Raw genomic sequence first — 20,212 nt, 5'->3', positions numbered from 1 at the left:
CTGATCCAGGTGGCCTATAGCAGACACCCACTACAATGTCACCCATACTGGTTGGTGCTTTCATCCTTACCCATAAGCTCTCAGTTGGCTCATCACCCATCCTCAGGCAGAGCTCCATGCATTCCAGCCATTCTCTCACATAAAGGGCAACTCCATCTCCTGCTGTTCACAGCCTGTCCTTCCTAAATACAAGAATGCGGAAATATTAAATCCAGGTTTGTTTCAGATGATGGTAGCTTTTAATGACCTTACTGGGACAGTTCTAAGTATTGCTACGGGTTTCCTACATATCATTGCCTTTGGCACAAGAATGAGCTTGACAATTTTAGGCCACGTGTTGCAGGTAGGGCAGTGTTCAAGAACTTGCTGTGTTATTCTGCATAATATTTACTGATTAACTAAGTTGGTTCTGGATTTAGTGTCTACCTGGAGCACACGGATAACATCTTGAAAGCTATAGAAGAAATCTCCAGTGTTGGTATTCCTGAACTGATCAACTCTGCCAAAGACGGATGTTCTTCTACTTTTCCTACTCTAAGCAGGTAATTATATCAATAGAGACTTTGAATTTCATGAGATGCACAATGGCAATTTCTGCTTTTTAATAATTTCATTTTCTTATTTTGTGGTCTTGTTATGGTTTCATGTTAGTACTGCTGTGGACTACTCTGGGCATTTGTAAACATTCTTTTGGCAGTACGCAACAGGTTAGTACGTGGTTAGCTTTATGTCAAGGTGGAGTTCAGAAGCACAATTTACACCAGGATGGCCAAAGTTCCTGCACTTTGGAACTACCAAAATCAACTTATGTTCACAGCTACAAACCTTTCGCTGTGCATCCCCCAGAGCTACAAAGAAGCAGGTGGTGTCTATGTGTGGTTCACACTGGGGAAGGGGTAGTGACTTCCCAGGATTTTCCATCTGTCTGGGCAATGAGTCTGGGCTAGACATGGTTATGAGTTCTAGGGTCAATCTCCCATGATTTCCTATTGAGAAGGATGCCTAGCTGGGTAATCTTCAAGTTTTCCACATTGTTCTGGGGACAAGAAGCCCATCTAGATGCTCAGAGATGGATTTCAGTTTTGCTCTCACTTTTTCCACAGACAGACATTCCCGGTTTTCTTCAGAGTAATGATGGCTCAGCTAGAGAGTTCAGTGAAAAGCATCCCAGCTGGGAAACCATCAGACTCAACTGAGGTAGGAAAATGAATGCACTGCGCTTTTTGAGGGGAAGAAGGCGTAAGTTAAACCATACAGTACAATAAAGATGTATAAATTGTAAAGGAATCTACTTCTGAAATTTGTCTAGGAAATGCAGTCAGACAGCTTCACTGATCAGCCAAAACTGATATATAGGATGACATATAAGTAGTGTTCTTTTTTTTTTCTGGTTTGTACCATGTCAAAAATCCAGTAAATCCAGCAGAAGCTATAACCAGAAAACAGGCATTAATTAGCAAAAAACTAAGCTGTGCAGTTGGTCTGCACACCTGTGTGGGAGCACAAAATTATTTTGCAACCAAGAGCTGCTCTGAGAGCAAGGAAATCTGTTAACTCTTAGCATTTTAAGCCACATGGGCACTGATCAGGCTGGAATTGCCATTAAGTCATTTTGCTGTGATAAATCTGTCTGTGGTGAAGCTTTGTTCCTCTGTCTTCAACAATGCTTTGTGTACAGCAAATGCTGAGAGGGCATCGAGCAAGGTGAGAGGAAATACACCATCTTGGGTTATTGTCCCCTTGCATCCCGTTAGGTGCAACTGGAGAAGCTGCTGCGGTGGAACATTGCTGTGCGGAATTTCCATATCCTCGTTAACTTGGTCAAGGTGAGGTTCTGGTTGTTTTTCTGGCTTTACCTTCAGATTCCCAGCAAAGCCCAGGGTACTCGGGTTCATGAGTACAAGGGAAAACATGAAGTATCGCTGACTAGTGGAACAATTTGGAAGTGGTAAATAAAACCAGTTACAATCTATAAATATAGCTTTACTTCAATACTACTTAATTCTTACAGCCTGCACATCTTACTAACATAGTTCTCACACAAATAATAAGTCTGCACAAAGACAGGATGATGTAAGGAGGTGCAGAAAAAGGACCAAACGAACATGCCAATTCCTTAGTACAGTGGTTTGTGTCTGACAGAGGCCATTGCCAGCTGTGGAAGCAGATGGGAGAAACCCTTCAGGTAGCTCTGGAATAACATGACAGAAGGAAACATTCTCCTGATGTACTCAGTTCAAGGCAGGCTAATACTCTGAACAGGAGACTTGGATTCCTGTCTGTTGCAAGCATTCAGTGCTTATCTGATAGCTCTCAGCTTCACTTGCTCTTATGGTAACATGTGATCTTCCATTGAATCCGCTGACAATTCTTGTCAGCCTGGGTGATGAACTCTAGAGGCCAAGCCCACTGGATGAAATATTCCCTTCCATCAGTTTTGGAGTTGACGCATTCAGTGTATCTGAGTGTGATGATGTTTTGGCCAGAAGGTGATAGATACAGCTGCGCTTTTCTCCTTGCTTAGGTTGATGATTACTGTTTGCTTTTATCATACCCAAAATGATAATTGGCAAGTTCAGCTTTTTCAAGTTCAGCTTATGAGCTCTAGTGAATTGAGATGGATTCTTCTATGCAGCAGTATTCACTGGAGCCCCACCTGTGCTCCAGGTGCCTTTTGACAGCATAAAAGGAAGAGCTGGACCAGCTGGTTCTGATTTGCAATCCGTAGCAGCAGCAGGGTACCTTCACAGCTCTCACTCACAACGGTGTGCTATGTCAGTTAAAACGTCCACTAATTAGTTATAGGATTGGTCACTGGCAAAAATATATATGCAATTGTATACCAGAAGAAAGCCTTCAAGAGAGCTGAGACCATCTGTTCCATTTCTTTGTTTGCTGTTGGACCATAGCTGTGTGTGACCTGTGCAGCGACACCTGGTGTCTTTTGCCAGCTGGCACTGTTAATATAATAGCTTCATTATTTCCTCCAAAATCCATTGTTTTGTACATCTCAGTTTTGTTTTGTCCATTATGTGGGTTACTTGCCCATCAGCTAGACTTGGGTCTCTTGGGTCCCAAATTATTAAGAACTTCAGATAATTTTGTGCCATCTGCAAAAGGTGCACCTTAGATAACCAAACAACCACCCTGCCAAGTACTTCTGCCTGACAGCCACTGCATTTCACGCTCTTATGTGGTGTTCCCTCTCAAAACTTGAGAATGGATGTGGCCTTAGAACAGGTTTCACACTTTAATGAAGGGTATGTAACGAAGGGCTGTTTTCACTAGGCTGCTGTGCTTATGTCGTTTCCTTTAGCCTTGTGGACTAACCTGGCTCTCTTTTTCCTCTCGCCCAAGTAGGTATTTGACAGCAGGCCTGTACTCAGCATCTGCCTGAAGGTAAGCAAGAATTCAAAATAACTGAAGAGGGCAGCTTAAGTACCAGCTTTCTTGAATCACTGCCTCCAGTGGAGTAGAGTGGTTACTGAACTCTCTGGAAGAAGCAGATACTGTTTCTTACACCTTTAACCGTCTTCCACTAATCCTTTATTTTATGGCTTGACCATAACAAATTTGCTGCAATTGGCCTTACTGACTTTAGACCCTTTCTCCTCTCTCCTCTCCAAATGAGAGGAGACATCACAGCAGACAGGTCTCCCTTGGAGCTCAGAAAGGTGTTATGTCCCTCTGCAACTCTCCCTTTTCTGGATAGGACTCATATAGATGGACAGAGATTCTAACACTTTGTGTTTAGTTCCGTTTTATTGCCAGTTTGCTAGTGAATAAAACCAGGGATGTGTACAATGATGCGAGTTTTTTCTCCTTGCCTCTCTTTGCAATGTTTAAAGTGGGACCCTTTACTGATCCTGTATATTCCAGTACAGCCTTCACATGAATAGTCTTTACTAAGCAAGAACCACCTCCAGGGTAGCTTGGAAGAATGTATCATTATCATATTGGACTTTGTGATGGTTCTTTGAAAAGGAATTTAAATGTGCCTTCTGATATATTTATCATTCTTTTACAGTACGGCCGTCTCTTTGTAGAAGCATTTCTGAAGCTTGCCATGCCTCTCCTGGACTACAGCTTTAAAAAGCACAGGGTAAGTCTTTCAGAGACAGAACTGTCTGGAACCAGCTGGGAAGCGTGACTGATGCTTGCTAGAAGCAGATTCCTCTCTCTGGTCATGTGTTGGCATGACACTTGTGCCACTTCATGACAAACGTGCCTAATGTCTGCAGCTGTGCTCTGCCCAGTTTACTTGCCCATCCAGTGTGCTCTCAGCAAACAGATCACCGTTACCCAACTTGCCATCAGCCTTCTGGTTGGATGGCTTCACTGTTAGCAAAGGAAGCCCTTTCAGCCTCCATCTCTTCAAAAGTTATTACCACAAAGGTGGCACTCACGGAGTAGGAAGCTCACGTGAGCAGTCAGGTTGGTGACTGGCTTGCAGTCCAGATGGACAGTGTCGTGGGTGTCTTTGCAATAATTCTTGGAGCTTTGGGCCAGACAGCATGCATGAGTGCAGATGGACCGGCCAACCTTGTTGCACTACATGACAAGCAAGAGCAGTTCACTTATTCCCCCAGCTTTCTTGCAAGACAATCCAGCTTTGACAGTGAGACTCATTCTTTGGCTTAGTCTTCACAACTTGCATCTCTGATAGATAACTCCTTCCTACTGCAAATGTAATATCTGTTTTCATGGATGTTTGAGGGAATGAGGTTATCAAACATATCTAATCATTGCCACTGGGCAATAGAAAGTGCTATGTAATTTGTTCAATAAAGAAGATTGATATCCTGAGTTCGTGTTGGATGCATTTCAGTTACCACAGTCTAGCAGTGTGTTTTATACTTTTCCTCTGGTTCCCCTATTTCAGACAGTTGTACTCAAGGCAAGATGTGATGAGGCTGTCTTGATTTTAATTGCCCCACTTTCACTGATACACATTCATTCCAAACTCTGATTCAAAAGTGCTTCAAAAAGTTCAAAGTGCTTGGCCTGACAACATGTGGTCATACTTCTATTACCAGTTACTTGACTTATAAGCACACTGACAGTCTCCTGTGGCTTCATCCCGTTTATCTGACGTTTCCTGCATATATGCATCATATCTCTATCCCAAAACCCTTTGAAAGGGTTGCTAGGACTAATACTGTTTCATTATTCTTGTTTCCCTTATGGAAAAATCCTTTGAGAATGATTTGCTGGTCTACTTATTTATTGCAGGATGATGTGCAGAGTTTGCTGAAAACCTTGCAGCTGAGTACCAGACAACTTCATCACATGTGTGGCCATTCCAAGGTAAGATGAGTTCTAATTGCAGCACAAACTCCTGTCCTAAGAATGATTTATTTCCCTTCCACTGCTTTTCTAGGGCATAGGCAAATTCTACTTGCAGGCTTCCAGTAGAGTCTGTACAAGCAAAGACTCTGAGAGGAGGAGAAATAGCCTTGGTTAATGGCCCCAAAGTTGCAGTATTTGATCTGGAAGTGGCTGACTGGGATGTCAGCTCAGGTTAGCATACTCTTTTTTTTAGGACAGAAGTTCTTGACATCTTTAGTTGCTGGCATCTGGAAGAGGGTGTTTCTGAGGACACAAGCTAAGACCTTAGAGACCTTGCATAAATTACAGATGCTAGACTGATAACATGGGAGAGAAGCTTTGTCAAAGATCAACAGCCTTGTGAGTCAGAAGGATCAGCAGCAGGAGGCGGACAAGGGGAAAACCTTATTCAAAGTCCTCTCGAGGTGCCTCTTTGGCACTGTTAAGTTTATCTTAGGGAAGAGGGCAAAGGGAGGGGAGGAAGCTGGTAACACGCAGCCTGCCAGTCTCTCTGTAGGAGACCTGGGGCAGAAAGGAAGGAGAGGATTAGCACCCTGCTTACAGTGTGGACAGCCAGTGCTTGTTGCAAGAGAATCACCTGGAAAAAGGCCATTAGAAAGAACTTCATGTGTATGCTTCGTTCTTGTTAGACTCCTAAGAGGCTCAGAACACATGTCCAAGAAGGGAACTTTGCCAAAGTAGTTGGAGGGAGAAAGCCACCTATTAGCATGGCTCCCTAAGCTTGATTTGCTACAGATTTAGTCCGAAGCTGACATCAGGAGTGTGGAAGTCTAGCTGGAGATCAGAACATGTCATTGCAGCTGTCAGCACAGGGGACAACTGGAAGCTGGCACAAACCCTGGAGATGCTAAAAAGTCCTCATGTTTGAAAGTGAAATCCTCATGCTCACTTTAAAGTCACAATTAACCTTGTGAACAGGATAACATCATTGCAGCGTGAAATGTCCTGTTTGCCTTTGCACTTCACTAGCATTTTCAAGTGCTGTGTCCCACGGCCCCTGCTAGCATATAGCTGCAATTAGCAAACACCCATGTTTTACCACTGCTCTTGTATCTTTTGCAATCCAATTAGGGCTCTGCAACAAATAATTTTTGCAAGAATGAGAAGGCAGCAGCTGAAGTTAGGCAAATAAATGTATGAAATGATGCTCCATACCTGTTTGAAGAGGACTTGACACCAACATTTGTTAAACCACTTTTGATTTCATTTTCATACACAACTGGTAGATGCTCACTGACGTATCATGCAGTGTTACTTAAGATTTGCGACTCTCCCTCAATAAGTTTAGAGCATCACGCAGCAGACAGTAGCAATCAGCTTCACCTGTAACTTCCTAAGAATTTGTCATTTACTCCTCCACACCAAGCTCCTCTTCTGTTTGCGTATCTAATGCTGGACATAAGGACAGTTTCTGAAGACAGATTTTTGCAAATGCCATGGTACTTTGCTAAGTCTGTGAACTGCCTGCAGATGGTTGGGCAGGTTCCAAGACCCAGGGAGCACTGTGATTGTTGATTGTGACATTAGTGAGGTTTTCCCTGATTTGGTTCTGATTAGTGCTGATGACTGCTAGGTCCTGCATGTTACCCAGGCAAGAGAACAGATTGCTGTTGGTTGGTACTTCGTTACCCATTCGTCATCGGCAGAACATGGAGCAAAGCAGTGTCCCTCTTCCCAGGCACATTGGACTCTTCCAAGAAATGAAGCTGATCTGATTTCAGAGTATAGCTAATGAGAGTGTCTTAATGCAAGAAGGTTACAAGTATTCACATGAAAGAGGAAAATACTTATGCACAAAATAATTGTTTATGGCTCTTGGCAGGTTTTCTGGTTTAGCAATGACTCTATTCTCTACTGCAGATCCAAGCCTAGCAGGAAGAGATGCTCACCCGGAGCTAAATCACACGGAATACCTGGCATGGCTGCCCTTCCTCGGCTGGTTTTTGCTTACAGCAACTCCATCTGTTCCCTCCTGTTCTAGTTCTCCAAAAGCCAGTGCTTCTTTGGCCTGGACAAGCTGGCTTTGGAGTTTATAGTGCACACACATTCCATGTAGCTAGCATAGAGGAATTGCATCAGACACTGAGCAAGAAAAGATTGCCATTGCAGTGGCTTATTCACCACCTTTCTCATTCTTACTTCTGTGTGCTTGGGAATTCAGCCATTTCCTGATACGAAGCTCCCTACAACATTAGTTTGCAGCTTATGGCTATCAGCAAGTAGTTATCTCTCTTCCTAGGTAGGTAGTTTTGGAGTCTGGCCACTTGAAGCATTGCTTTTGGCTTTGGACTGGAACGGTGTGATTGTCCATTGCTGACCTCCAGAGATAACTCTGCTATTTCACCAGCAATAGCTGGTACGCGAGTCGGACTTACCCAGACTCTATCAGCTGCACACACCACCAGCAGCGATGCAGCTTCCAGATGTCCGTGTGCAAGCAAGCTGTGGCTGCCGTAAGCAGGATGACAGCAGTGTGAGATCTGTGCGTGAAGAGCTGTGCGTTGTTCTTGGAGAACACAGCAAATGGTACCAGCCTCTTGCTGAGATGATGGAGCAAAGGAAAAGCAGATTCTCAAAATAATTTCCCAAGGGTCAGCAGAATGCATCTGACTTACGTAGAGGAGTTACAAGCCCCTCTCTAAGGTTCCTGAGAAAAAGCTGAGGCCCCTTCTATTTTTATCCAGAGTGGCTATGGTTTTTTGGATTGTTGCAAGGGATCATTTTGCTGCCTTAGACAAGACGTTTAACTGAATTCTGTTTTTTAACAAAAGCTATAAAAGCATTTGGCCAAGAAATGACATAACCTGGGCAAGCTTTGTGGGGATCATGTCCCACCCCTCCCACCTGTATAACCAATGGCTTTTTTAATGGACAGAATGGTTAGGTAAGAATCAATTGATCATACTCATGTTTTACTGTTTCATATTTAGATTCGCCAAGACATTGGACTGACCAACCATGTGCCGTTGTTGAAGAAGTCACTGGAGCAATTTGTATACCGAGTGAAGGCAATGCTGGCGTTCAACCACTGCCAGGAGGCGTTCTGGGTTGGCATCCTTAAAAATCGGGATCTTCAGGTGAGGATCACCGTCCTGCCTAGGGCAAGCAAACCCTGGGCAGGGACAATGCTTGTCCTGCCTAGACAACTGTAGCTCTGCCCTTGTCAGTGGGTAGAGCTGGGAGGCCAGATTCAATGTATTACAGTCCTGTCTAGTGCAGCAGAAAGAAGCATTTTATTTCAAGGTTAAGGGCTTGCTTGCAGTGAGGCTGTCCGCCTGAAGCGGTCAGTTTCTATGGTTTGTATGGATGGGCAGGGGGACCTTCCTCTGCTCGGTGGCCAGCACTGCACAGCAACGAAGAGGTGAAGGTCCCTCGGAACATCTCTTCACATGTGCTCTTGTGTGTGGCTTTTTAAAATGGCTAATTCTGGCCGTTTTCTTCATCTTTCACTGTAGAAGCAGGATGGTTGAAACAAAACCAGCCTTTTACTCAAGCTTTTTATTTAAAATGGTAACAAAACGCCACTTTCTTCCATCCCATCCTAGCACCCATGGGCTGCTTTGCATACACTCAGTACGGGTCTGTTTGCGTCTGACTTAGGGAGAAGAAATTTTGTCTCAGGCGTCTGCAGAGAGGGACTCCGAGGAGGAGGAGGAGGGCTCCGCAGACAGCCCCGCTGAGGTACGCCTGCTGCCAAGAGAGCAGCTCTCTTGGGAGCGACTCCCGCCGGAAGGCGGGTGGAGGGGGGCGCACACTCGGCTCTGACGGCGGTTCCCCCGCAGGAGCCCAGCGGCACGGAGGCCAGCGAGGCGGAGGAGGAGGCCGGGCCGGGCCCTTCCCGCGCGGAGGCCTGAGGGCCCGGCGGCGGCGGGGCCCGGCGGCGCGCAGGCGCGGAGCGGGGGGGGGGGGGGGGGGGGGTGTGTGCGTATCCCCGCGCAGGCGCGGTGCGCCCCGGGGCGGCGGGGGCGGCCATGTCGGTGCAGGAGGACCCGGTGCAGCGGGAGATCCATCAGGACTGGGCCAACCGCGAGTACATCGAGGTGATCACCAGCTCCATCAAGAAGATCGCGGACTTCCTCAACTCCTTCGGTGAGGGCGGCCGGGGGGCGGTGGGGAGGCTGGGCCGGGCCGGGCGGGCGCCTGCGGTGTCTCACTGCCGCCTCCCCGCAGACATGTCGTGCCGGTCCCGGCTGGCCACCCTGAACGAGAAACTGACGGCGCTGGAGCGCAGGATCGAGTACATCGAGGCCCGGGTGAGCAGCGGGGCGAGGGCAGGGGGGCCGGGGCGAGCACCGGCGGGGCCGGAGCTAGGCCCGGGTTCGGGTTCGGCCCCGGCCCTGGCCCCGGCTGAGACGTTTCCTCTTCCCGGCAGGTCACCAAGGGCGAGACGCTGACGTAGGCCTGGTGCGGCCCCGGGCCCCCCTTTCCCCGCCGGAGCACCGCTGCCCCGCACCCTGCTCGGGGCCTGCCGCCGCCGCCTCTGCTTGTGTTGCCAATAAACCGCTGTGCTCCTGCCCCGCTTGCTCTCTGCCTGCCTGCCTGCGGCCGGGCCACGGGGTGCCCGGCTCCCTGCCACCGTCTCGGATGTCCAGAGCCTGCCCGTCCGTCTGCCTGACCCGCAGAGCTCAGGCCCGCGTTCCTCCCCACGCGTGGGGGCTGTGATGGGAGGGGACACGCTCCAGGGACGGCAGGCCTGGCTGCTGTCAGCTCCAGGAGGCACTTGACCGGCCTTTGTGCTCTTGCTGGGGTCACAGCGGAAAATCTGGTGATCCCAATAGTTTGGAGAATGTCTCAGCCTTCATGTGCGCACACTGTCAGGGACGTGTGGGGACAGTGGGATCACCTGGCGTGGTGCACAGGAGAAAGCCCTTTGCTGGCACCTAGAAAGAGGTGCTTATCCTCCTCTCTAGGGAGGCAGGTGGGAAGGAGAAGGAAGTCTCTCTTCCCTTCCCACCACGCCTTTATTTATCACAGTTTTTCAGTGGGCATCTAGAGCTGCAGACTCACGGCTCATACTTAGCGTTTATTGGGGAGTTCATGGGATTGGTCTCAGTAAAGGTTGTCTTGCTTCGCAGCAGGCTTGAAATGTCTCAGTATATTATTCTCCAACTGAAAGCTATTTGTTTTGTGATGGCAACGTGATGTCTGCAGTGTTTACTGGGCACCTGGGTAACTTAAAGTTCTTTATATTTTTGAGGCTGGCAGGTCTGACATCACTAGTTGCTCCTCAATGTAGGTCCTCCTCCAAGCTTACAGTTTTGTTCTCCATAGGAAGCTCTGTGTTTTCCATTGTTTTGATAAGTCTCCTCCAGCCTTTCCCTCAGCTCACCTAGCCAGTTATGCTTCACTCTCAGGTTGGCTGCACGTCTGGGAGGCTTGGCCACTTCTGCTGCGTAGTCGCAGTGGAAATAAGTGCTTCATAGCAACCCTGCAGAACTTACAGTGGAGTGCAGCAGCCACGAGTCATGGTACTTTCGCTCAGGGGTGATATCAAATGATGAGAGATGGTGCTGTTGGACAAGATTAGTAGGTAGTGCGAAAGCACTTCTCTTTCCTCAGAGGCAGTTGCTCTCTTTGCCAGGTACATCAAAAGCGTGCCTTGGCCCAGGCACTGGTTATTATGTGTGTGCTGGAGTGGAGTCCTCAGATCTCTGACCTTGGAGATAACTTGATAGTTGTCTGGACAAGGCCCTGAACAGCTTGATCTGACTTTGAAATTAGCCTTGCTTTGACTGTTGGCGGGTGGGAGGTGGGTGTGCTAGAGACCACTAGAGGTCCCTGCCTACACTATCCTGAGATCCTTCACCCGAGGACTGAATGGGGGACAGAGGGCACCACAGACATCCCTGGGACGGGGCTGTACCGGCCTGGCCTCTTCACTTGAGATCCATTGCATGTTCCTGTTCCCCACTAGCAGTGTGCTATGTCTCTCTGGGATCCCTTCCTGTTCTCCTGGTGGGTGGTTGTAATGGTTCTCCCTTTTTCCTCTGACCCCAGGGTTTCTAACAGAAGTAGGTGTTACTGCAGAGTCAGTGTGGCCAAAGCAGTTTTGGTGTAGGGATCTGTCTTCTGGAGGGTACCACTCCTCCTGGGATGCGTGCTCTCACAGAGCTTGGGCACCGAAGGATCAGCCTGTCTGGTTCATCTCCCAGCAGGGATGGTGGGCAGCTCACTGCGGTACAGAATTCTGCCCTTTTTCTTTCCCTTTCAGGGAGTCTCTGTGGTTCCCTAGGCCAGGCTTTGTGGTTTGGGTGCTGCTTACTCCAGGCCATCTCTGGGAGGAAGAAGCAGTATCAGCCTGAGGACCAGAAGCCCCCTGTTCCTCAGGCTGATACTGCTTCTTCCAGCAGCTGCTGTGGTGGTGTACAGCCCTGTAGTAGACAAAGTTTTGATATGTTGGAAGCATTCAGATTGTTTTAAAGACTGGGGAATTCTGCTTGCTTTTTTCTTTTTTTTTTTTTTTCTTGTACTGTGTCTTTTTCAGAATATGATGCCCCAGGAACGCACATTAAACTTTTCTGGAGTGGATTTGTGTATTCTAAATCAGGAGATTGATTTACACGCCATGTTAGTGATGCTGTTCTCTTCACTGACCATTTAACATAGCAGGAGATAACAATGTGCTCCATGTCCTCAAAGCATACTTGTCCCAAGAGAGCTGGGTGCTCGGGCACCCTTGCAGCTCTGGTTATTGGTAACTGAGACCTTTTGGTGGTCTGAGACCTTTTTCCAGAGCCTGAACTGGAAAGCAGGCCATCTTGAAGCCTCTTATGAAGGTGCCAGAATGGGGCAGTCTCATTAGAATCATAGGGTTGGAAGGGCCCTCTGGAGATCATCTAGTCCAACCCCCTGCCAGAGCAGGGTCACCCAGAGCAGGTTGCACAGGAACGCATCCAGGCAGGTTTGAACGTCTCCAGAATCGGAGACTCCACCACCTCTCTGGGCAGCCTGTGCCAGGGCTCTGCCACCCTCAAAAGTAAAGAAGTTCCTCCTCATGTTGAGGTGGAACTTCCATGGTCAAGTTTGTGCCCGTTACCTCTTGTCCTGTCACAGGGCACCACTGAAAAGAGCCTGGCCCCATCCTCCTGACACCCACCCTTTAAGCATTTATAAGTGTTGATAAGATCCCCCCTCAGCCGTCTTTTTTCCAGACTGAAGAGACACAAATCCCTCAGCCTTTCTTCATAAGAGAGGTGTTCCAGTCCCCTCATCATCTTGGTAGCTCTCTGCTGCACCCTCTCCAGCAGTTCCCTGTCCTTGAGCCGGGGAGCCCAGAACTGGACACAGCTTAAGCCGCAGCTGTAGCTTGAGAAAGGTTCACACTCTCAAGTGGTGGACAGTGGGCTGTTAGTGCTCGCTGCCTGCTGGACAGGCAGCCAGATCGCATGGAGTCATCGGAGCAATCCTGCAGTCCTCATTGGAGTTAACGGTTCCAAGGTTTGGGAATGAGTCGTAGTACTGAATTTTGATCTTGGGCAGGAGACGAGGTGATACTATGTTTGGCGTCACCATTTTTCTGGTGTCAGCAGAAGAAACAGAGCTCTAATTCAAGCTTTGCATACCCCATAGAGGTTGCAGTGTCTGATCCAAAGCGCATATTTTAAGATGAATGGATTGGACCAGACTTCTCAAATAATTCTAGCTTCTAGTAAATAACCTTTGGGCTCTCTAGGTACCACCGCTAGCAGAGCTTTGATTTTAGGAAACAGCTTTGAAGTCAAATGTACCTTCATCCCCTTTATGTCGCAGGTGATTGAACTTGATAATAATTCAGTGACCTGAGGTGATCTCGAGAGAGGAGTGTGTTAGGACACAGCTGAGTTGTTGAGGGAGAGCTGCACTTGGTCCCTAATGGCTTTGCAAAGCTGGACTTTAAAGATCCCAGAAGATGGTGTCTGCTTGCATCCTGATGCCAAGGCACTGGCAGCAGTGGAAGTCACCTAACTTTGTCTCACAAAGAGGAGATTTACCCTGCCCGCCTGTGGTTGCTGATCATGCTGGGTCGGTGGGCTGGGAAGGTCATGGGGGTATGGAAGGTCTCCAGATTCACTGAGATTTTTGTATGCAATTTCCAAAAAGCTGATAGCAATATTGCTCTGAACTGTGCAAAGCATGAGAACCTGGGACTTGGTCCTAGTGCACAGAGAAGCTTTAGGGTGAATAGATACACCACCAGCTTACCTTGCCCCTCGCTGTCCCTCTCTCCCCCTGCAGTCTAGACAATTATTGTCCCAAAACTCAGAGTCCTGCCAACTGTAGGGTCTGGCCAGTGGCAGGTTTGTAGACACACCTTAGCTGGAGGACGCACCGTGCTGCACTCAAGCGAGCTTTGTTGGTGCAGCTGAGCTGCTGGCCCGGCCTCAGCCCAGCAGGGCTGTCCCTGTGTTGCCCTCGTGTCAACAGGTAGCCCCGCATCTCATGCCTTGTTACCCCTGTTTGGCTTCTCTGCTTCCTGGCCGTGCCGTCTCCCAGCAGGGATGTCACTGACAAAGTGGTGGGAGGTCTCAGCTGGCCTCGCTGACAGGGTCACAAAGGGGGTTGTAGAACCAAACCCGTTCCATAAAAAGTCAGGATTGAATATCAACGTCCTTGGCATTGCCTGTGTGCTCAAAAGTGGAAAAGGGCTGTATCAAGAGGGAGGATCAGCTGGAGCAGGGAGCGGTCCCTCGGCTCCCTGCACTTCCCAGGGAGTGTGTGCTGTGCCCTCCTGTGGCTCTGCCTCCACGCAGCACTTGCAGCCCCCCTGCGAGACCAGAAGAATGGAGGTGGGATGGGACCCCAGGGAGCAGTGGGGATGAGGAAGAGGAGAGGCGCTGATTTTTAGCAGGTTTTCTTGCAGGTTGCTCCTGGAAGGCTGGTCAGGGTGGTAGGCAGGGACAGTGTCCTCAGGCCCCACATTTATCCCCTTGTGCTTCCTGCAGGATTCGTGGGCTCAGCCAGGCCAGCGCTGGGTGCAGTTCACTGCTCCCGCTTCTCTAGCAGCCAGCAGCCCCTTTCAGATCCTGGCACCCCACACCTTCCCCTTGCTCCTTTGCAGCCATCTGGGAGCAGGGCAAATATTTTTGTATTGATAACAACAGAATTGCACTAATGACATGAATATAGATGTGATGAAACACACATTCTTCAAATTTACCACAAGGAATGTAATAAGCAACAGTTGAAACTGACTAAAAACTGGCATGTTTCTGATCAGGATTTGGAAAACATTCTCCCCACGCTGTTACTGTTCATCAAGCAGCCAGTGAGACTGGAGAAAACAGTGTTGAGGGAGAGGGGAGAGGAGGAGACCTAGGTCCACCTTGCCCCATCTGAAGCTCTGCCGTTACCATGATGTCCAGGAATATTGTTAGGTGCTGCGGGGCCAAATATTACCTGTCCCTTACGGACTTGTGCTTTGTGCTGGGGAGGCACTATCCATCCTTCTGTGGTGGTGGGGAAAACACATGGCCATGGGCCTTGGCAGCCAGTCTGCTACCCTCCTGTGGAAAACTGCTCTTTCCGCTAAATTGGAAGGACGGGCAGCTGTTGCCCCAGGGGCTGTCAACCCCCTCCCTCATGCAGAGCCACAGCAATTAAGGAGGGGATTTTGCACTTTTCTTGAGACTGAAATCCCTCGCTCTTGGGCCTCGTGAGCTGTTGGTAACACCAGAGGAAACCAGTAATTCCGCATAAAGCGATACATCCTGGTGAACGCCTTCAATTGATTTAGCCTGCTCAAACAGAAGAATCATGCAAAAGCCAAGGGAATGTGCCATGTTTGTTAACTGGCCAGAAAAGTGATTCTCGGGCCGCTGCCTGTGTGCTAACTGGTGCACGAACAGGCTGAGGCTGGACACATCACACCAAGGCAGCTGCAACAAGGGAGAGCTCCTTCAGTCTTAGGCGGTTGGGCTGCCTGCTTCTCATTGGCCCCAAAATCCCTTGTGTCGATTCCTGTTGTTCAGGGGGACTGTGAGCTCCTCACTGCCCCTGTGACAGTGCCCAGAAAACAGGACAGAGCTGTGGGCCCAGCCCCAGGTGGGGCTGTGTCCCAGCCCTTGGACGGAGCTGCCCGATGGGATGTGCTCCCCTCCCTGGGCGCATGGCTCCCCTCGCTGTGCTCCGGTGGCTCTCCGCGAGTGCCCCAAGAACTGTTTCCACACAGCGTCGGCGTGGCCTGAGGTCACAGCAGGTCTTTGAGGTTCCAACACGTCTGTGGGGTCAGAGAGCCCTGTGGTGCTGCGCTGGCTACAAGAACCGATTGCTCAGCCCCCAGCCCCAACTGCAGCAGCAGCAGCAGCATGGTGCGAGCGCACGGGACTGTGGTCCTCATCCGACACATCCACCTTGTCGTCTTCTTCCTGGTGGCCCTGCACGCCAGGGTTGTCTGGGCTGCTCCATTGCAAGCACAGGGAGGAGGTAAGCGGGCGGCACTGGTGCAGCCTTTCACGAGCCAGCAGGCTCTTCTCCCCAGGAAGCCTGGATGATGTTTTTTCCCTCCAGTGCTTTAATGAGGGTTTTCTCTGTGTGCATGAGAGCTCTCCCGGTAAGAAAGCCCAAAGCAAGGGGGGTGGGGAGGTCCATATGTTGGTTCATCCGCTCCTCGAGAGGTGTTGCACATGGCCTGAAGAGAGTGTTTGGAGAGCTGGCAGGTGCCAGACAAGAGGTCCCCAGGCCTCTCTGCAGCTTTGGCGAGCTTGACCTAAGTCTGGCTCCCACACTGTTATCTGACCCGCTTTGTGTCCCTGCAGTTCACTAAGGCAGCACTGGATCCCAACATACAATGGAAATGTTTCTCATTTGTGCTTGCTTCTAGATGAGGGTGGTAGCAATGATTATCCAGTGTCTCGGCTGGATGTTGGTTTGGAGCCCTTGGGGCACCCTGGAGGTAAGTTCTCAATGTCCTTTTCCTTGAAGGAATAAACATTGACAATGTGGCAAGAGCTTATTCATGTGCAATTTTCCTTAAGATCCTCTCAAGGTCAACAGCTTCTCAACTTCTTCGCCTATTCCTGTCCTTCAGCCTGAGAGCAATCTCACACGTAAGTCAGGGGGAGGAAGGAGCATTTACCTTTTAATCTTTCTGTGACAGACATGTACAGACATGGATAAGAGCAAAAAGGCAACAGGTCAGGGTCAGTGATGTGCCCCAGGGTGCTTTGCCTTATGAAGCCATCTTTGCTGGCCCCTCAGAGCCTGAGCTGCTTGGGGTGCCGGCTGCCAAGACAGCGGGCTTGTTGGGGTTGACTTTAGAGCTGGTGTGAGCTCCAGGCAGTCCTTTATCCCGGCAGCTCTGCGTGTGGTTTGTTTTGTCTCAGCACAGTGCCGCTACAGGCACTCGGTAACTCTTTGCACCATGCTCCTGAGTGGAAGAGAGATGAGTGCCATGGAGTAATCCCCTCTTTGGATTGCACTCTCTGCCACTCTGGTCTGAAGAAGTATCTTGAACTGCGTCACGGGAGCTGCTCTGTCCTGTGCTTGTTTGCAGCTGTGCCTGTAGGTGAAGGTGATGCAGCTTCCCAGCTGGCTTCCAGGCTGCGGGAGATGGCATGGGTACGTCATGGCTTTTTCCTCCCTCTTTAAAAGCTGCCAGCTCAAAGCCCAAAGGTCAGCCAGCTGGGCGCCTCTGGAGGTGTGAGGACAGAGACCTGCACCTGTGTGCCCTCCCCTTGTGTGATCCCCTTACTGCTTCTGTGATTCACTTCTGCCGATGTAGATCACAATAGGTGACAGGGGCTTCCGCTGGGTGTTTAGAACTGTAGAACCATAGAATCGTCTAGGTTGGAAGGGACCTTTAAGATCAAGTCCAACCATTAACCTAACACTGCCAAGTCCGCCACTAAACCATGTCCCTCAGCACCATGTCTACCCATCTTTTAAATACTTCCAGGGATGATGATTCCACCACTTCCCTGGGCAGTCTGTTCCAAAGTTTAATAACCCTTTATGCAAAGAAATTTTTCCTAATATCCAACCTAAACCTCCCCTGACGCAACTTGAAGCATTTCGTCTTGTCCTATCACTTGTTTAGCTACAGGTGTGCCTGTAGAGAAGGCTTTTCCAGCTCCTCGGCTGCATCCTGCACTAGTGCCCGTCTGGCGTTGCAGGGGTGAGTAGTCTTTCTCTACTGACCCCACAGGATATGCACTGTTTTTCTGTATTTTATTCACGCAAAATTGAAGTGAATAGTTTTTGTTAAGGGACTACAGGGGTAAAGTTTCAGGCCGATGGAGGAAAAAAGTCCCCAAAGGCATCTGAAGTCCTTGGGGAAATTCTGAAGGAACTGGAGAGAGGACAGGGTGGGTATATTTCACTCCGCCTTAGCTGTCAGACTTGACAACTGGAGGTTTTAGATAGATGTCTGGACACGCTGTGGCCTGCGCAGCAGGAAGGGATTGATCAGAGCCTTGCATCAGCGATGCTGGGTTTCACACCTTGCAGGCAGGTGCTGGTGAGACACAGAGATGGTGCAGAGCCTCTGCTGCCAGTTGTGGCTCATGCCAAATGGCAGAGGCAGCCGCTGCCCCAATTTTACCATTATGGCTCAGAGCTGGTTTGTGCAGATGTTGGTATGCAGATTTGAGGGCCTGGCATATGCTGAACTTGTGTTAAGCTCATGTGCAGCCCTGCTTGCCCACTGGGCCAGTTGCAGGGGAGTGAGGTCCCAGGCAATGCTGGTTGCCTTTTCCTAGTGCTGGAAGTCAGGTGGACATGCTGATTCTGCAGGTGTTTTCGGTGGTGCTCAACGTCCTGTCTGTTTCCCGATAGCTGGGATGGGATGAAGGTGACTGTTGCTGATGTTTACAGGGCAGGGCCGGAGGGCCTTGTGGAGGAGCCCTTCTTGGAAGGGCCACTTCCCCGGCTGGCTTGGCTGCAGCTTCTTCCCATCCTCTTGGAAGGAAGGCATGTAGCATAACCTTACAGTTTGCCAAAAATGCACTATGTGGAATGTGAACCAGAAGATGATGTGCAATTTCCTGGTCTCCCAGCAGGTCAGGCGTGGCTGTTGTTTGGAGTGGTGACTAGGCGCAGCCCCAAAAGCCCAGGCATTTTTTTTCTAAACTTTATCAATGTCTTTGAGAAGTCTTGTCTCCTGAAGATGCCCTCTCCCTGATGGTGAATGGTTCCATCTGATCCAACTGTCCTGTTTTCTTTCTCAAGAGGCGGACCAAGAGGCTATGAAAAAGGAGGTGTTTCCAGAAGGAAGCAACGACTCACTGCCAGTCCGTGATGAAGAAAGGGAGGTGATGCGAGCCACTGGCATGCTAGGTAATTGCTGTCCCATGGTCAGCTGGTGTCACCTATCCTATCAGGATCGCTGTGTGTCAGCAGACTTCCCACCCAGTGCCCGTTCTTGCGCATCATGTCAGCAGCCAAAGCTGAAAGTCTTTTGGGTTCAAGGCATCTGGACCACATTCCACAGATGATGGGAAATGTGACTCTTGCACGAATGTTCCTCCCATTGTAGCTGCATCCCAGATCTTGCTGTGAGTCCCTAGAGGCCCACGGCACAAAGGCAGCATAAAGCAGGATCCCTCCCATCAGCTGAGGCCCTGACTCCCAGACTGGGCAGGAGCTTAGATGGAACCTCCCCATCCTCTGCCTGAGCCGTGCCAAGGCTTTACCTGTTGTCTCTGCTTTTTGGCAGTGCTGTCAAAGCCTACACAAAGGTGTAGGAGCTGGCCCAAGGGGAGGGAGAGTCAGGGCGGTGAGGCGGTGTGCTCCTTTCCCCCCAACAGTGGGGGTGGTGATGGTTGCACCCAGCTTACGCTGGACTCTGGGGAACGAATGGCAGCATGGTAGACAAAGGCTGTCTGCAACAGGGACCTACCCAGATGCCTCGCTGGCGTGCAGATGACTATAGGTCAATCATCTTACTCCATAAATAGTGGATAGCCCAGAAGAGCCTGTTGAGCTCTCCTGAAGGGCAGCAGGCTGCACACCAGGATTTTCCCTTGAGTTAGGGACGCCTCTCAAGGTTACTTCTCGAGATTAAGAGATTCCTTGCCACCACAGATCCTCAGCAAGTGACTAATAGCATGCTAACTTTGAAACCTTAGCTAGGTGATATAAAGGATTGATTGTGCATATATAATCCTTTAGACATAAACTGTTCATCGAATCTGGGACGAGCATTGGATCCACGCACACCTAGACTCCTCTGAGAAGGAGTTTAGAAAGCCCGGGCGTCCTTTCTGAATCTCAGGACTCAACGGGAGGGTCTCCCTGACAGTTTTGTCTGACCCTGTCCTCCATGGAGTAAATAACCACGTGCACCTTGCAATCGAATCTTGTTAAACCACTGTCACATTTACTATCAAGCTTCGTTAAATTGTTGTTTTATATCAATAAATATATTGCTGCTTCTCTCTTACGAGTGAAGTGTATTGCTCCTTCTGTGACAGAATGGCACTCCCTGCTGCAGGGATGGGCTTTGTCTGTGTCCCTCGAAGGAGCAACTGCTCAGGCAGCTGCATTCCCCTACACGTTCTCCCTCTGGCCTTCTGAGCTTTGTTCGGTGGGACAACCTGTTCCAAAGTGTGGGAGCGTGCCTCCAGGCACCAGCAGTGGGGGAAACAGGAGGACATCCTGGCTGTATCAAATGTGCTGCAAGTTTACCAGTGGTGCACAGGATGGACTAACATCCTAAATTGCTCCTCCAGATGCGGTCAATGGGAGATCCACAACTGTTGCCAACCCCCAGAAGACCACAAGTGTTTACTTCGGTGTTGTCTGCGCTGAAGATGTGTGAAGGCGCTGTATGATAAGCACAGCTGCACTTGTGGTTTCCCTGCTATTTGCAACACTGTTGTGCTGTGTCATAGTCCATCAGTGGAGGAAGAGACAACAGTGAGTCACTGATTTTTCACCCCCTGCTGCT

The 20,212-nt window shown here is 49.5% G+C and overlaps 3 protein-coding genes across 31 annotated transcripts in view; all 3 read left to right on the top strand.

Annotated features, from left to right (window-relative positions):
* The window catches only part of FANCD2 (FA complementation group D2), a 52,393-nt gene extending 43,148 nt beyond the window's left edge, over positions 1 to 9,245 (top strand). For 2 of the 4 annotated variants that reach the window (XM_063347555.1, XM_063347554.1), the window contains exons 36-44: positions 420 to 542; positions 1,104 to 1,197; positions 1,755 to 1,826; positions 3,361 to 3,399; positions 4,028 to 4,102; positions 5,233 to 5,307; positions 8,280 to 8,426; positions 8,950 to 9,030; positions 9,132 to 9,245. In XM_063347555.1, coding sequence (XP_063203625.1) covers positions 420 to 542; positions 1,104 to 1,197; positions 1,755 to 1,826; positions 3,361 to 3,399; positions 4,028 to 4,102; positions 5,233 to 5,307; positions 8,280 to 8,426; positions 8,950 to 9,030; positions 9,132 to 9,203 — 778 coding nt within the window. In that variant the 3' untranslated portion in view covers positions 9,204 to 9,245. Of the gene's footprint in view, positions 1 to 419; positions 543 to 1,103; positions 1,198 to 1,754; positions 1,827 to 3,360; positions 3,400 to 4,027; positions 4,103 to 5,232; positions 5,308 to 8,279; positions 8,427 to 8,949 lie in introns of those variants that run through there. The other 2 variants (XM_063347553.1, XR_010072713.1) reach the window with 2 other exon arrangements.
* Positions 9,246 to 9,276: 31 nt separating this feature from the next.
* On the top strand, positions 9,277 to 9,864 carry BRK1 (BRICK1 subunit of SCAR/WAVE actin nucleating complex). The gene is made up of 3 exons (XM_063347551.1): positions 9,277 to 9,438; positions 9,520 to 9,602; positions 9,722 to 9,864. The coding sequence occupies exons 1-3, from the start codon at positions 9,321 to 9,323 to the stop codon at positions 9,746 to 9,748; spliced, it is 228 nt and encodes a 75-aa protein (XP_063203621.1). The 5' UTR covers positions 9,277 to 9,320; the 3' UTR covers positions 9,749 to 9,864.
* A 157-nt stretch (positions 9,865 to 10,021) lies between these two features.
* The window catches only part of TMEM40 (transmembrane protein 40), a 32,302-nt gene continuing 22,111 nt past the window's right edge, over positions 10,022 to 20,212 (top strand). For 8 of the 26 annotated variants that reach the window (XM_063347550.1, XM_063347549.1, XM_063347526.1 and 5 more), the window contains exons 1-2: positions 10,022 to 18,600; positions 19,995 to 20,181. The gene's annotated coding sequence lies outside the window, so the exon portion shown is untranslated. The remainder of the gene's footprint in view (positions 18,601 to 19,994; positions 20,182 to 20,212) is intronic. The other 18 variants (XM_063347543.1, XM_063347539.1, XM_063347548.1 and 15 more) reach the window with 18 other exon arrangements.

This window comes from Chroicocephalus ridibundus, chromosome 10 (genome assembly GCF_963924245.1).
Source record: "Chroicocephalus ridibundus chromosome 10, bChrRid1.1, whole genome shotgun sequence".
Taxonomy (NCBI): domain Eukaryota; kingdom Metazoa; phylum Chordata; class Aves; order Charadriiformes; family Laridae; genus Chroicocephalus; species Chroicocephalus ridibundus.
This window is presented reverse-complemented; position numbering and strand designations above follow the sequence as displayed.

What these genes read in the sequence shown, in the direction of transcription:
- BRK1 (XM_063347551.1), top strand. Translation starts at nt 9,321, where the DNA reads ATGTCGGTGCAGGAGGACCCGGTGCAGCGGGAGATCCATCAGGACTGG. An exon ending in GGACTTCCTCAACTCCTTCG is followed by an intron (nt 9,439 to 9,519) that starts GTGAGGGCGGCC and finishes GCCTCCCCGCAG; the next exon opens with ACATGTCGTGCCGGTCCCGG. An exon ending in TCGAGTACATCGAGGCCCGG is followed by an intron (nt 9,603 to 9,721) that starts GTGAGCAGCGGG and finishes TCTTCCCGGCAG; the next exon opens with GTCACCAAGGGCGAGACGCT.